Raw genomic sequence first — 16,219 nt, forward strand, 5'->3', positions numbered from 1 at the left:
AACCCATACCAGTGTTTTACATGAAGTAATAATCACCTATATATACAACCACCAGGACCTTGGTTAGTTGCCTCTTTCTGCACCTGTTTCCTCATCAGTAAAGTGGAGATAGTAATGCCTGACTCTCTTGGCGGCATATAATAGGAGAGCTCATCTTTCTTTCTTTTTTTTTTTTTTTTTTTAAGATTTTATTTATTTATTCATGAGAGGCACAGAGAGAGAGAGAGGCAGAGAGAGAAGCAGGCTCCATGCAGGGAGTCCCACTCGATCCCGGGTCTCCAGGATCACACCCTGGATTGAAGGTGGCACCAAACTGCCAAGAGCTCATCTTTCAAACACTATTACAGGAACATAGCAATCACTTAGTAAATGTTAATATGGTGATGCAGATGAGAATAACTTTAGCTCAGGCTGGACCTGGATATATGAAGTATCCTTGTTTGGGATAGAGGTCCTTTTTGGGGGGAGGGAGTATAGGAGGCATCTTGTGCTGGTTAGTCCTGACTCAGTGACAATACTGAAATTACAGTATTAATTTCAGACTGTGCTCAGTTTAATTTATAAGTACACTATAACGGGATGCCTGGATGGCTCAGTGGTTGAGTGTCTGCCTTTGGCTCAGGTTGTGATCCCAGGTCCAGGGATCGAGTCCCACATCGGGCTCCCTGCCAGGAGCCTGCTTCTCCCTCTGCCTGTGTCTCTGTTTCTCTGTGTGTCTCTCATGAATAAAATTTTAAAATCTTTAAAAAGTACACTAAAAGGTCATTTCTCTGCATTTTGCTCCACCTCTGTAGGTAACTGACATCTTACCCTCTGTTAGAACTCCTTACATTTGGGTTATCTTTTCTCCAGCCTGACCACCACACCTTTCCCTCCTCTCCAGGGTCATCACCAGTGTCATCACCAAGGAAGCCCTCACACCCAGTCATGGATTTTTTCAGTTCTAACCTCTTAGGTGACTCTTCCTCACCAGGGACTATTTCTAGTCATGCAGACGTCCATGAGATCGTTGTGAGCGATTTTCTTATTTCTGATGAAAACCTTCAGAAGATGGAAAATGTACTTGATCTTTGGAGTTCAGGACTTAAGGTATTATGCTTATTCAATTACAGTTTAATATGTAGTATAACAGTTTTGCTCTTGATCCCACTATCTTTTGTTCTTTTCTTTGAATCAAAAGATTTTGTGAAAAAAGTCTTTAGTTTCCTGAGAAGATTAGTCCGGTGTTTTAAATCTACAATTCTCAGTCTGTAATGTCCATACAAATCATCTGGGATCCTGTTAAGCTACAGCTTGTCCTTGTTGGTCTTGACCAGGGCCTGAAGTTATGCACTTCTAACAAGCTCTGACACTGCTAGTTCAGGACCCATACTTTGAATAGCATACTTTTCAACAGTTGCTGGAATAGTTCTGCAGTTTCCACTGAATTTCTCAGATGTTTTTAAAGACTCAGCCTATGTGTAGCAGAGACCCTTATCGAACCCTTACCATATCATGTCTCTTTTTGTCTGAAACACAGCATCCAGTTTTAGCAACATATATTCATTTTATAGCTGCTTATTAAAGCAACCATAGTGTGTAACTGAGAAGTCTATAAAAACTGATTATTTTGGTGATATTATTGGCCTCTAAATAAAACAATATTATAGAAATGGCAGAGGTTTTTTGCTATTTAATATATAATGGAGAAAATGACAGTGTTTCTGAGAAACAGTTTGAGAAAACTGATTTCACCTTCACAGTGAAATTACTCTAATGAGAGTTCTGTGGCATTTATATTTCTCTATTATTTGAAACCATAAATTCTAGAAATAATATTTTAGTATAATTTTTACCATTTCTCCCATTGGAACAGGTTTCATGCTTCCAGTCATGGTGTAAGTCCATTGGAGCAGTCATCTAATTTGTTCTACGTTCAGTTAATCATATTGTTACCCAGTTTCTTTGATAACATGATGATTTGGTATTTTCACTTATGGTAGTTAGTAGGGTGAAAAGGGACCACACTTAACAGTTTGTTGTAAGGTGGCCTTTGTGATAAATAATGTGGGGGAGGAAAGCATCAATCCCCATGGTTTCCATTGTCCGCCTCTATCTAAATAACTTCCTGTCCTATGGCTGAGCCTAGGCCATAACCCTTGCATTTCTTCTTTCCATCTTAATATGGACATTAAAGTCCTGAATAAATAAAGTATCTGTTTACTGGTGGAGGAGACCTGAATTTTTTTTTAAAGGACAACCAGGTTTCATAAAGAGTAACTTAAAATAGGAAAAAAATTCATTTCCCTAATATGGCAAATATGAACTGAGAAGAGCCGTGACAGTTAAACTTACAAAGGTTCTCATTAGTGGTTTTTATAAATAGCTCTTAATGTTGATTGCTTGTTCTGATTATTTTTAATATTTCTTAATTTCAGTGTAATTTTAAGAAGCAATATTAAACTGCTTAATTGCTGGTGTATTTATTTTTCAGACAAACATCATATCTGAACTAAGCAAATGGAGACTTAATTTTATTGACTGGCACAGAATGGAAATGAAAAAAGAGAAAGAAAAACACGCAGCACATTTAAAACAACTGTGCAACCAGATCAACAGCTTGAAGGAGCTGCAGAAAGCCTATGAAGTCTCCATTGGGAGAAAAGATGAGGTCTTCACTTTTATATTTCTTTTTAAGTGAGATGCAGTAAAAATCTTGCTAGGTAATAAATGCCAAGTAATGCTTAAATGTATTCAAGTCATACATGATACAAAGGGAAGTTTGCTTCAGAAACTGGAAAAAAAAAAAAGGTAGATGCACAGAAATAAGACATATTTGTCCTATTAAACATTCCAGGGTCATGTCATTTCATCTTTGTCATCAGCTTCAATGTGCTTGAAGTTTTAAAGGTGCATACTACAGGCACCTGGGTGGCCCAGTTGGTTAAGCATCTTCCCTCAGCTCAGGTCATGATCCTGGGGTCTTGGGATGTTCTCTCTCTTGCTCACTTTCTCTCAAATAAATAAATAAAATATTTTTTAAAAATTAAAAAATAAAAATAAAAGTGCATGCTAAATGTCAGAACACTTAATTTTTCCTTCCGTCTTTTTTCCTGAATTGCTCTTAAGAGAACATCATGGAACCAGCATTACCCACATTTTAAACCGTGTTTTTAGGAGCCATTTTAAGTATCTCATATTTTATCTGTGATATGTCTTTATTCATTGATGAAGTCTTTTTAATTTTATTATAGACACAGAGCATTTATTTTTTGAGAGAGAGAAAGAGCATGCACACAGGTGAAGGGGAGGAGGGGCAGAGAGAGAGGGAGAGAGAATCTCAAGCAGGCTCCATGCCCAGTGAGGAGCCCAACTCTGGGCTTGATGTCACCACTCTGAGATCATGACTTGAGCTGAAATTGAGAGTCAAGACGCTTAACAGACTGAGCCACCCAGGAGCCCCACACAGAGAATACTTTTTATTTCATTTTCTGTTAGCCTCTTAAGAATGAGAGGGTAAGGTTCAGATCTGTGCTAATTTTGTGCCTCCCAACAGCACCTTCAAGAAAGCAGAATGGGCAATATATCCACTGCTTCCGCTTCCTACCCTAACCCCACCCCGGAGGATGGTACCTTTCAGAGGTAACACCTCTGCTACTTGTCTGCTGATGTAGCATTCACTGTTTTAATGAACTAAATAAAGATAATATATCTTTTAAAATATTTATTGAAGTGCCTGGGTGGCTCAGTCGGTTGAATGTCTGCCTTTAGCTCAGGTCATGATCCCAGGGTCCTAGGAATAAGCCCTGCATCAGGAGTCCATTTCTCCCTCTGCCTCTGTGTGCTGCTCTCCCTGCTTATGCTCTCTCTGTGTCAAGTCAATAAATAAAATCTTAAAAAAATATATATATATACACACACACACACACACACACATTTAATGTTCAGGGTATCCTATAAAATCAAACATTTTATATAGTTCTCTTTTTTGAAGCAGTAGATACTAATGTCAGTCATTTTCTCTATACCCGTCAAAAATCTGTTGTAAGATTTTAAAATATTTTAAATGCATGTTTTTTTAATTTCAAAGTATCACACACAAAATAGTGTACATGTGTCCAATTTTTGAAAATGGATAAGATGAACAGCTGTGTGCCACCATAGAGCTCGAGAAATAGAATATTACTAATGTCTTAGAATGTGTGCCCTTTTCCACTTTTGACAATAATTTAAAGAAAAGCCAGAATAGGGACGCCTGGGGGGCTCAGCGGTTGGGTGTCTGCCTTTGGGTGTGGTCCCAGGGTTCCAGGATCAAGTTCCACATTGGGCTCCCTGCAGGGAGCCTGCTTCTCTCTCTGCCTGTGTCTCTCATGAATAAATAAATTTAAAAATCTTTAAAAAAAAAAAAAAAAGTAAAGTAAATATACCCAATTTACTAAATTTTGCTTTAAGGTGGCCAATTTAAAGAATGTATTTTAGTTATTCAGTTCTTTTTAAGGGAAGATAACCATCTTAGGATTTAAACACCTTTGTAAATTTTTTTTTTTAAAGAACAAGAAGACCTGAGAAAGTACATTATAGGATAACTATTGTTTGCTTTAATGAGTTTGTTGAATCCAGAAAATCCTTAAACAGTTATTGAACAACTTCTAATCCAAGGTACCAAAGGTACTTAGAGACCAGAAAGATGTTTAAAACCCGGTCCTACCCTTAAGTCTAGTGAACAAAGACTTTCTGTATACATAGCAAAATATTCAAATGTGTAGTTATCTTTCTTGAATTAAATGTCAGTGACCATATTAATTTTCATATATGTGAACTTTTTGAGGATTACCATGATACATAATGAAGATTTCTCTTACTATTCTCTTTTATTCCCCTTTATTCATTGATACATAGTACATTCATGTGGTCAAGTTTTTTGGTCTTTTTACAGATAATAATGAGGTTAACTGGATGAATAGACTAGTGACATATAGGAATTCTCTAGGGCATTTTTTGATGTATAAGCAAGTTACTTTACCAATTACTGTTATTATAACATCGCAATAATTGGGTTAATTACCGTTTTCAGGTGATTTCTAGCTTGTCGCATGCCATAGGCAAACAAAAGGAAAGGATAGAGTTGATGAGAACATTCTTCCACTGGCGAATTGGCCATGTTAAATCCAGACAGGATGTAAGTATAAAAACAAAATGATAACTGATAGATATTAGACTTCTGAACTCAAAAGAGTTTAGGATCACATTTTAGCGCTTTCATTAAAGTCAAAGGGAGATTTGTTTTCTAATAAATCAAAATGAATTTATAATTTAATATTGCTCTTATTTCAAAGGAATTTGATTTTGGTATAGTTTGGGGGGAAAAAACCCTCATATTTTATAGACTGATTTATATGGTTTCCTACTTAATAAAGTTAGTAAGGATCATACCTGACTTACACATGCCCTCGTCATGGAACCCCTTCAACAAATTTAATGTCAGATGTGGGGAAAGAATTTATAATCTTTAACATATATACTTCTTATTTGTTGCTACTTCAGAAATGCCTGAATATATCCTTTTCATAAAGAGGAAGTACTATATTGATATATTATAAAATTGTGTAAATGTCTATTGTAGACTTGCCTCAGAGAACCAAAAAAGCCATATCTGTATAGCTTTTTAAAAATTATTTTTAGTTTGTTTATAATTTATACTTAAACATCTTATTTTAATTAAATCAGAGCTAAATCAGTGTAGCAGAGCAAATATGAACTAAGAAGAATAAATTACTGTATCAGAAGTGGAAAAGTGAGAATCCATGTATATCCAACAAGAATACAAAGTATGGAGACTCAAGAGTGTACAGAATGGATGTGTGTGTGTGTGTTTTATTTGATGCTCATGTGAGCCATGGAGTGAGCTCTGTGGGTTTACTTCTAAGAGATTAATACTTAAGGAAAAGGCTACTACTATCATGGAATTAGGATTTCTCTTTGAAGGATACTTTCTAGTGCTTTCTTTTTTTTTTTTTATTAATCCCAGTAGATTAATTTATGCTAATCATATTGAAAAGAATTACTTAAATGAGCATGCCATATTTTGAAAGTTATTTGCCAAGTGAAATAATGAGAATATATTATATTTAAATATTAGTTGAAATAGTTGCGGCTGCCATCAGTTTTTTGAATAGCTTTTTAAATTTAAGAAAATTGAAATTGGAACTACTTTTTCCAAAGACTTTAAGTTCATTGATAAAAGAAGGCTGGCATAGGTTTCTATTTGGATCTATTTGGTGCTATATATGATGGCAAAGTGTGTAAATTAAATTAGCCTTTCTTCTAGTGGTGGCCACCTGAAGCCACAGCCACCACCGTCTCTGCCTTGCAGCCATTCTCTGTTGTTCGCCTAGACCTGCCTTCAAGTAAAAGGTGCTATACGTTCCTACCTCCAATGGGCAAGTTACTAGTTTTCCTTCATTTGTTTTTGTTTTGTTTTTTTACTCCTAACTTGATTGGTGGCATATAGGATGATACAAGGATGAGAGCTTGGGTTCTGAAGTGAGACAAGGCTGGCTTTTCCATTTCTACTTGTGTGACCTGGGCAGGTTATTTAACCTCTCTAAGCCTGTCCTCCTGTCTGCAGATGAGAATAATGTGATTACACAGGATTAGATGATAACATATGTACACTGCTTAGCACAGTGTTACATTATGGTTTTTAACATTACTGCCAATATATTTACTAGTCCACTGTGTTTTTGAGGTTGCGTATTACTTTCATTTAGGTCTATGAAGGTAAACTGGCTGACCAGTACTTCCAGAGAACTTTACTGAAGAAAGTCTGGAAGGGCTGGCGATCCATAGTACAGAAGCAGTGGAAAGATGTGGTGGAAAGAGCTTGTCAGGCAAGAGCGGAAGAAGTTTGTGTCCAGCTTTCCAATGATTATGAAACCAGAGTTGCTGTGGTAAACTTTTTCTCATACTTTCACTTTCTTTTAATAAAAATTAAAAAGATAAAAACCCGTTAGTTATGGTTCAGCAGAGTAACCCATTTTTCCAGTTCCATTTAATGCCCTACAGATTCAAACAAGACTTCCTGGCAAAGAACGCTAGTAAGTTGGACCCACAGACATAATTCTCTGAACTCCATACTTCTGTTGGATCTCTAGCATATCCATTTCCCTTGGAAATGTAAATCAGCTATAGAATCCTATGTTTCAAAAAAAAAAAAAAAAGAATCCTATGTTTCTAAGAAAGCATGCTTTCCTTTGCTGCTTCATTTGGCTTTTATTGAGCTGTAAGTAAAGACCCAAAACAAAAATGTTTATCCTTATGTTAATTTAAGTAAATTATGTTCTGATAAGGTTGATATAAAGCAGTTGCATATAAATTAAAATTATTTTCCCATTGGCTTTTATTAATAAACATTGTTTCCAAGGCAAAATATTTGAGACCCAAAATGAAATAAAAACCATAGTGAAGAATGCAGTAGGTCTCTTGAAGTCAGATATTAAAAGAAAAACCTTTTTCCATTATAGAACTAAGTTCTTAACGCTAAAAATAAGATTTACTGTATACATTTTTGCAATTCAAAATGACATGCAAAAGAAATGCAGTCTCTTCTAATTTGGTCTATGGGATAGAGTCTTGTGCTTGATGTCCCTCTGCACTTTGAATTCTATGGATAACAGTTTTTTTAAAAAAGAAGAAAAATTCTGTTAATAGTGCACTTAGGTATTTTTTTTCTGAAGAGATGAGATCGGTATTTTAATATTCTCTATAAAAGTTTTATGTTGGGATCCCTGGGTGGCGCAGCGGTTTGGCGCCTGCCTTTGGCCCAGGATGTGCGATCCTGGAGACCTGGGATTGAATCCCACATCGGGCTCCCGGTGCATGGAGCCTGCTTCTCCCTCTGCCTGTGTCTCTGCCTGTCTCTCTCTCTCTCTCTCTGTGTGTGTGTGTGTGTGTGACTATCATAAATAAATAAAAATTAAAAAAAAAAGTTTTATGTTAAGAAATGACATGTCTGTTTGTATAATTAAAACACATCAGCAACCTTTGGTGGGACTGGTATGAAATTCCCCTTGTTTGAACCTTGATTTTATGGTTAGGAATGAAAACGGTTTGTTGATGGAGACAGTAGAAATAAGATTCACCTTTTAAAATAAACTGAGATACAGAGCAGAAGAGGTAAAGTGTTTTTAGTATGTCACATAAAAATAACTTCACAGCTTGACAAGATGGCCACACCAGCAGCACCAGCAAATACTCCTGCCACCACTCCAGCTCCAGCCCTGGCCTCAGCTCCCGCTCTGGCGCTGGTTCCAACTCCAGTGCTGGCTCCAGCCTCATCTGTAGACCCCATGGCAAAGCTGCTAGGACGGTGACTCTGGTCTAGGCCCCACTCCTGCTCTCCCAGGCATCCTTGCCCCTCGCCTATCCCTTCCCCCTGCAGCTGTGTGGTCTGGCTGCACTCGGGCCATTTTGGCCTCCATCATGGACAGCCACCATGCAACGAGGGTGCTGCCCCTTATTAGGACCCTGCTGAGAACTGCTGACAAGCATTCAGTGGAAATCACTAACAGCTGCGTTTCAGTGCCTCACAAGGGGTCAAAAGATGAGGTATCTGTTGACATTAAATTCGCTGAGAGTATGTATGAATTAAAGTCTCCAGAAGAGCTCATCCTGTGCTGGTACCCGACAGGCCATGACATTATAGAGTACCCTGTGCTGATCCAGGGGTACTACGGCAGGAAAGTCCCTGTCCCTATTCACCTCACTGTGGACAGGAGCCTCCAGAACTGCCACATGAGCACCAAGGCCTATGTCAGCACTTTAATTGGTGTCCCTGGGAGTACCATGGGGTGATGTTCACACCTCTGACAGTGGAATATGCATATTATGACACTGAACACATTGGAGTTGACCTGATTCTGAAGACCTGTTTTAGCCCCAACCAAGGGTACAGACTGTCAAGCAATTTGCAGCAGGTAGGACGGGCATCAGTTCACATCTAGGATGTCCTAAGCACAGCGTTGCAGTATACAGAGGATGTGCTGTCGGAAAAGGCATCCACTGACAATATCTCATGCTGCCGCTTGATGAGTCTGGCTAACCAAGTACACAAGATAATCCCCAGTGATGTTGAGACCATGCTCAATAGCTACTTGGCCAATCACATAGTCACAGATTGCCCTCACTGAGAAACTAAACTTGTGAATGGGCTCCAAGCAGCATGCCTGTTAGTCAGGGCCATCCTAGGACTCAGAATGGAGTGAAGTAGAATGGCTTCATTGTGTTTGGAGTCATTTTGAGTCAGTTAACTGCTTGTGAGTCTAAATAAAAACACAGCCTGCCTTTTATTAAAAAAAATTAATAACATCACAGGGTAAATCTATTTTTTTAATAATTAACATCCTTCCTTGTGTCCCATATCTTTTTCTTTTTAAAAATTCTCCTTATTTAGTTATCTGGAGCTTTGGAAAATGCGAAAGCTGAGATCCAAAGAATGCAGCATGAAAAAGAGCATTTTGAAGATTCCATGAAGAAAGCCTTCATGAGGGGAGTGTGTGCATTAAATCTCGAAGCCATGACTATATTTCAAAACAGAGGTGATACAGGTTAGTATTTTATTTAAGGTTCTCTGCCTACTTTCAAAAAGGATTTGAGGAGATTTCAGTGATTATTATGGTCTGTGGTACTAATTTTCTGCAGTGACTGTGTCTTATCCAGGTACAGTTCTTACTTGATGGTGTCATCTCCAATTCAATTCTGCCATGAAAAGTCACTCCATTTTGGTTACTTATGGTATCTTAGATTTGATCAAGTAAACTCTCAATTCTTAAGTGTTTAGGCTCAATGTTAAAATGATGTTTTGAATGTAAAACATTTTAAGGCTCTTTCAACTAATAATTTCAATGCCTTCAAGTACAAATTAATTAATGAATTAATTAATTTGCCAAGTGCCTTGGGCTATTTTGTTTATTAAAGATTTATCTAGTCATGGCTTCCCATTTTAAAAATTGCTTGTCTCCAATTTAAGAGAGGCCTCAACTGAAATTAATTTATTTTAAGAAGAGAAGTCCATGTATTAGCTGGGATCTGTGTGGTTTATGTGGGTGTTTCTTCAGCAGGGCTTAGATTATTAGCACATGGCTAGAATCTTTGCCAGTAATGTGCACCAAGGCCTATTTTCCTTATTGGGTTTTAGCTTTCTTCTCTGAACAAAGAAGACAATGTAAATCTTTCCTACCTGCTTCACAGAGGGTTCTTGTGGAAATGCAGTGAAATATAATCGAAAGCTCTTTAAAAGACAAAAAAATACTTTGATATGTAAGATGATAGTAATGATATTAAGTCAGCCGATTTTATGTAAATACATGATCATTTTTTACAGTATATCCTCATATTAAATCATATTTGAGACTCACAGTTATCAATGAGTCGGTTTCATTTTGTAACACCATTAACGTTCCAATCCAGTGAATAACTTCTGTGGTTGTTGTACCTTCATTTTAAAACATCTTCAAACATTATTATTTAAATTGTGTGTGTTGTGGATGGTAGCCGTTAAGGCAAGGAACTTTTGTCTGAAGCAACCATGGTGTGTGGTCCACATGCAGGTTAGAAACTTAGAATCCTAGAATCTCAGAGCAGACTAGTTTATCCTGCTAATACCCAAAGAAGTGCTTGATTTCTCCAATAAATGGTCTTTTAATTGTCAACACTGCTTTATATTGAATTAGTCCCTCTCATCAAAGGATTTCAAAGGATCTATGCGTTATAGTCCCTCATTAAACTTTGTTAATGAGGTACTATTACTCTGTTTTATGTAAAGGTAGCCTGAGAGAAGGACTTACACAGAAGCCCAAATTTCCAATGGGAAGAGACCATTTGAACATAGGGCTGTATAACACCCTCTGTTCAGACATTCTGAAACGTTTCAGTGACTGAATCTCCAAACCCTCACCCTGGTGTCAGGTGCCACATAGGTATAGTCTTAAGTGGGAATTTTAACCAAATTCTAAAACTGGGGGTTTTAGAATTCAAATCTAAATTCAAATCTTCAAATCTAAATTCTTCAAATCTAAAAATTGAAGAAACCCTTTGCTCCAGCATCTAGAAGCCGATGTTACTCACTCTGATCTAAGGGTAAGGTTCATTTTTGAGGGAAGGTTACTATATAGTGTGTCACTGAAGTCAGTTAAGTATGCAAATATACCTTACTTTGTGCTTTATATTTTACAGTGTTAAAGGTAAAAATTTTAGGGTTACATACTGATTTATTATGGTTTGCTGAAAAATCAAGTTTAAAATACATTGATTTTGTTTGAATAGGAGCATTAGATAGAAATGAGAGGGTATAGTGATAGCAGAAAAGAATTCTACAGATCTAAATACCAAACCATGGATCAGGACAGTTGTATGAAATTATGTAAAAGAGCATAAATCCTTAGACTTAATGTGACCAAATTATTATAATGACTTTTTTGGTAATACACTTTACTCAGCTGACATCCTAGCTGAATAGATACTTATTTTTATCTTTTACATACAAGCAGTTCTTCATTAGTGTTCACATATTGAAGGAAATGGTCTGAAGTTTCTAATAGTTAATGCGGACGTTAATCAGTTAGTAATGACAAACTATATTAGCTAAACATTGTATGCAGTACGTGACAAGTTTCTACATTTTCTTTAGAACCAAATTTTAGCTATTATGTAGTTTCATTGTTGGGGGACATAAGACTAACTTTAGCTTGGAAGAATTTTGATGAATTTGTAATTTGTAGGGATAGACTTCACAAATAATAAAAAGGAAGAGTATGGCCCTGGCATTCAAGGAAAAGAACATTCTGCTCATTTGGATCCTCTGGCCCCTCCGATGCCCTCAGTGGTTGCACTGCCGCCGTCCCCACCGCCAGCAGCCATGGGAGCAGCCAGCACTGCTGCTTTTCCCTCTGCTGCTTCCGTCTCTTCTGCTGGGCCTGCTTCCGCTTCCTCTACTCACCCTCCCGTTTCTGCAGCTCTTGGCGCTGGACCTACAGCTACTGCTGCACCTGAAGAAATGGTTAGTACAGTTAATACAGGTGCTCTCGTGGGGAAAGGGGCTCAAACCTTGCTTGTATATTGGGTATTTTTAACTTAGAATATATTTTCTCATGGAGGAAAAGTCTTAATGATATTTAGACCAAGCTACAGAAAATATTTAATATGTGAAGTGGCTAAAACAACTTAAAATGAAAATAATATTTGAAAGTTCAAATATAGTAGTGATAATTAAACAGAAATAACTTTCTCATTTCCCATTTTTCAAGAACTATTCAGGAAAAATAAATTTGAGAAAGAGTTGATGATGGACTTTTTTATTTTTAAGGGAACCCTAGTGGGTATTTTCAAGGGCTTAGAAGATTAATGGCTCTTTTGTACATTTTGTATTCAATTACAACTTTCCCTTTTCCTGGATGCAGATCTATCATTAACACAACTCTGTAATTACTCCATCTTGATTTGGTTAGGTTTTCATTTGGAAAAACATTAGAATAAAGATGGGAGTAGTTTTTCCTAGTCACTGAGCTACTTTCAAGAGAAGTACGTAGAGCTAGAATGATTGAATGGGGACGGAGTATCTGTGTGAGAACTTGCCTGAAGGGGAATTCATCAAGCTAATTTAGAAGTTATAGACAAAGCATGTCAGGGTTCTGACTCCTGGGCTTCTTGTTAATCCTGTATTCTTCAAACCGTGGTTCTCAAGCAAAGGGAGTAAGGATTCAGTCCAAACTTACCTACCGGGCTCACTTATGCAGGGCTGTTTTTTAAATTTTTTTTTTTAATTTTTTTTTTTATTTATTTATGATAGTCACAGAGAGAGAGAGAGAGAGAGAGAGGCAGAGACACAGGCAGAGGGAGAAGCAGGCTCCATGCACCGGGAGCCCGATGTGGGATTCGATCCCGGGTCTCCAGGATCGCGCCCTGGGCCAAAGGCAGGCGCCAAACCGCTGCGCCACCCAGGGATCCTCAGGGCTGTTTTTTAACAACACTGTAACCTTCCCTGCTCTGGCTTGGCTTAGGCACAAAGGCACGTGTAGTTTTATAAAGCTCCTGAGAGGATTGGGATTTGCTTGTGTCCCTCTCCTCCGCAACCCCAACCACTGAGAGGACAGAGGATGGCAGAATGGGTTCTGTGTCTTACGGTCTCCCTGGCTGACCGTCACCAGGTGCCACTGCCCCGGACCACTCTCTGCAGCGAAGGAAGGCACTGAGTCAGCCAGACAACTGATCATCCTGGGTGTTCCAGCTCACGTGAATTTCTGCCTTTTGAAAGCTAACTTCAGGGAGAAATATGTTGAGATCTACTATTTATCATTTTTGCTCTTGATTCAAAGAGGTTAAAAAACTAAAGCTGTTAAGGGAAATTTTTGATTTTGAAATAAGACACTAAAATTCAACTCTGCATATGTTCAAACTGTGTTTATTTTTCATGATTACACATTTTCAAGTATGATCCTATACAGATGATCTCATTTAAGTAAACACAGTGAGTGTTTGTTTAAATTTCTGGTTTGTCTTTTGTTGCATATTCAGATAAAATACATAGACCTAGATTTTTCAGAATTCCCTTCAAATACGACTACACCATTTGTACATCTGTACGTTTATATATAAACTTGAACATGCACAGAAGAACAGAATGCATGAATATGCTTAACACCTACTTGTTCTTTTTTTTTTTTTTTTTTTTTTTTAAGATTTCATCCATTCATTCATGAGATACACAGAGAGGGAGAGAGAGGCAGAGATACAGGCAGAGGGAGAAGCAGGCTCCGTGCAGGGAGCCCAATGTGGAACCCAATCCCAGGTCTCCAGGATCACGCCCTGGGCCGAAGGCAGGTGCTAAACTGCTGAGCCACCCAGGGATCCCCTCTACTTGTTATTTCTTGAAACAATTTGATCATCTGAGATAATTTTGAAGTCTTTGAAACCTGAAAAATACAATATTGTATAGAGAGCCCTTCCAGCCTTCCTTCTTCATTAATAGATACACATTCAATTTTTGTTCCATAAATACAGCCTTTACAGTTAGGGGGAGAAGAAAATCAGAAGTAAATCACTCTGTCAGTGTAATGCTGGTGTTCTTCCTTCCGTATATAATTACAGAACTCACATTCAGATTCACCTCAAATGTGTCTTGTTTCCTACTTTTGTTATTATGGTTCTTTTTAAAAACAAGTACATTAGTTGGATAAGTTACCTAATGTGAAACCATGAGTGTTGGAAGTGGGAAAGGAGAGATCTCTGAGCTAGGCCTGCTTATCTTTCTTTTCATTTTAATCACAGAGTCTTCCTATGAACATTCAAAAAACTTTGTCCAGACTTAGTAGGAGGTGTGTACAGAGAATAAACCACAGAGCCTGGGAAACAACTGGAGAAAGGAGTATAAGATAATCCTAGTAATCCTAGTAAAATAACCCCTTTGCCTGTAAAATTATTTACTTTCTGCAGATACCCTCACTCTGTTAAATAAAATACCAGAATTTCATGGTAGGAAAGCACTCTTCAAAGAAAACATCAGGCAGTTATACAAGCAAATACATTGCAGTTCACAAGGTTGGACAATAGGTGACACTTTATTCTTTGGACACTTCAACAATTGAGAGTTGGATTTTTAAGCTCTTCAGTAAAGATTCCCTCTTAACTTTCCTGTTCATCTGAATGGAAAGTGAGAGGGTATCATTAGGCACCTAGGACAGCTTTCCTCATTTTATAAATGGAAACTGAGGTTTAGAGAGAGGGAGTGAGTAACTTGCCTGTGGATATAAGAAGTAATAGAGGGGATCCCTGGGTGGCACAGCGGTTTAGCGCCTGCCTTTGGCCCAGGGCGCGATCCTGGAGACCCAGGATCAAATCCCATGTCGGGTTCCCAGTGCATGGAGCCTGCTTCTTCCTCTGCCTATGTCTCTGCCTCTCTCTCTCTTTCTCTCTCTGTGACTATCATAAATAAAAAAATAAATAAAAGATTAAAAAAAAAAAAAGAAGTAATAGAACTGGTATTCAGACTTTTGACTGTTTGATCACAGTGCCCTGTTTCTTAACCAATAATCAGGTTTTGTCTCTGTCAAATATTAAGATACAAATACTGAGTTTTAAAAATATGTCATTTCCCTTTTCTTTCTGAATCCTTTTGATTTTGTTGTTTTTATTGATAGGGTATAAAAAGCTAGAATTTTCGTTTTTATAGCATTTTTTCCAAGTCAATTAAGCTGATAAATTTAATGAGATTCAACATGACTGGGACCAGTAAGTGGTCATTTAGTCAAAAAGTCAGTTAAAAAGTCAGGCAAAGCAGGAAATTTTTAAAAATTATGTATATCTTACACTTTATTTTATGCTCAAACAAAAGTGTGTATTAATTTGCTACTTTTTAATGTGGAGCCAAATTGAGTATGGGTTTACAGGTTGTAATTAAGCCTTCTCTTATATAAGCTACACTCAGTGGATTATTTTCTGTAATTTCCCATTTCAGTCTTTGTCAAGTAAAGCAAGAATCTAACAAAACTTGCAATGCAATCTGATGATAGAATATACCATTTGAAAACCAAAAGAGGACTTGATAAACATGCAAGTCAATTTTTTTTTTTTTATGGTCATGCAAGTCAATTTAAGACAACTATTTAATTCAGAGAAATATATAAAGGTTTATTTTTAAAGTCTTTTTTTTTTCCTTTACTGGAGTATGTATTTTCATCTTACTGAAGGCATTTTATTTTATTTTAAAAAATATTTTATTTATTTGAGACAGAATGAGAGAGAAAGAGAGCTGAGGGGGGGAGGAGGGGCAGAGGTAGAGGGAGAAGCAGACTCTCCACTGAGTGGAGAGCCCCATGTGGAGCTGCGTCCCAGAACCTTGGGATCTTGACCGAGCCAAAGACAGAGGCTTAACTGACCACCCAGGCGCCCCTTACTGAAGGCATTTTATTTTTTTAAAAAATATTTTATTTATTTATGATAGTCACAGAGAGAGAGGGAGAGAGAGAGGCAGAGACACAGGCAGAGGGAGAAGCAGGCTCCATGCAGGGAGCCCAACGTGGGATTCGATCCCGGGTCTCCAAGATCGCGCCCTGGGCCAAAGGCAGGCGCCAAACCACTGCACCACCCAGGGATCCCCTGAAGACATTTTAAAGCAATTCTCAACTGGCTGAGTGAAGGTTTCAGCCATGAGCATTTTCCCAGCTACTCTAAATTTTCTTATTCCACA

At 37.7% G+C, this 16,219-nt stretch overlaps 1 protein-coding gene and 1 pseudogene across 2 annotated transcripts in view; both read left to right on the forward strand.

Moving 5' to 3' along the window:
* Positions 1 to 16,219, forward strand: part of POC5 (POC5 centriolar protein) — a 37,900-nt gene that overhangs the window by 14,666 nt on the left and 7,015 nt on the right. For both annotated transcript variants that reach the window (XM_025998287.2, XM_025998288.2), the window contains exons 5-10: positions 884 to 1,089; positions 2,474 to 2,650; positions 5,054 to 5,158; positions 6,750 to 6,929; positions 9,431 to 9,584; positions 11,757 to 12,034. In XM_025998287.2, the coding sequence (XP_025854072.1) occupies positions 884 to 1,089; positions 2,474 to 2,650; positions 5,054 to 5,158; positions 6,750 to 6,929; positions 9,431 to 9,584; positions 11,757 to 12,034 (1,100 nt within the window). The remainder of the gene's footprint in view (positions 1 to 883; positions 1,090 to 2,473; positions 2,651 to 5,053; positions 5,159 to 6,749; positions 6,930 to 9,430; positions 9,585 to 11,756; positions 12,035 to 16,219) is intronic.
* Positions 8,348 to 9,251, forward strand: LOC112919750 (eukaryotic translation initiation factor 3 subunit F pseudogene; annotated as a pseudogene).

Source organism: Vulpes vulpes, chromosome 14, assembly GCF_048418805.1.
Source record: "Vulpes vulpes isolate BD-2025 chromosome 14, VulVul3, whole genome shotgun sequence".
Classification (NCBI taxonomy): Eukaryota; Metazoa; Chordata; class Mammalia; order Carnivora; family Canidae; genus Vulpes; species Vulpes vulpes.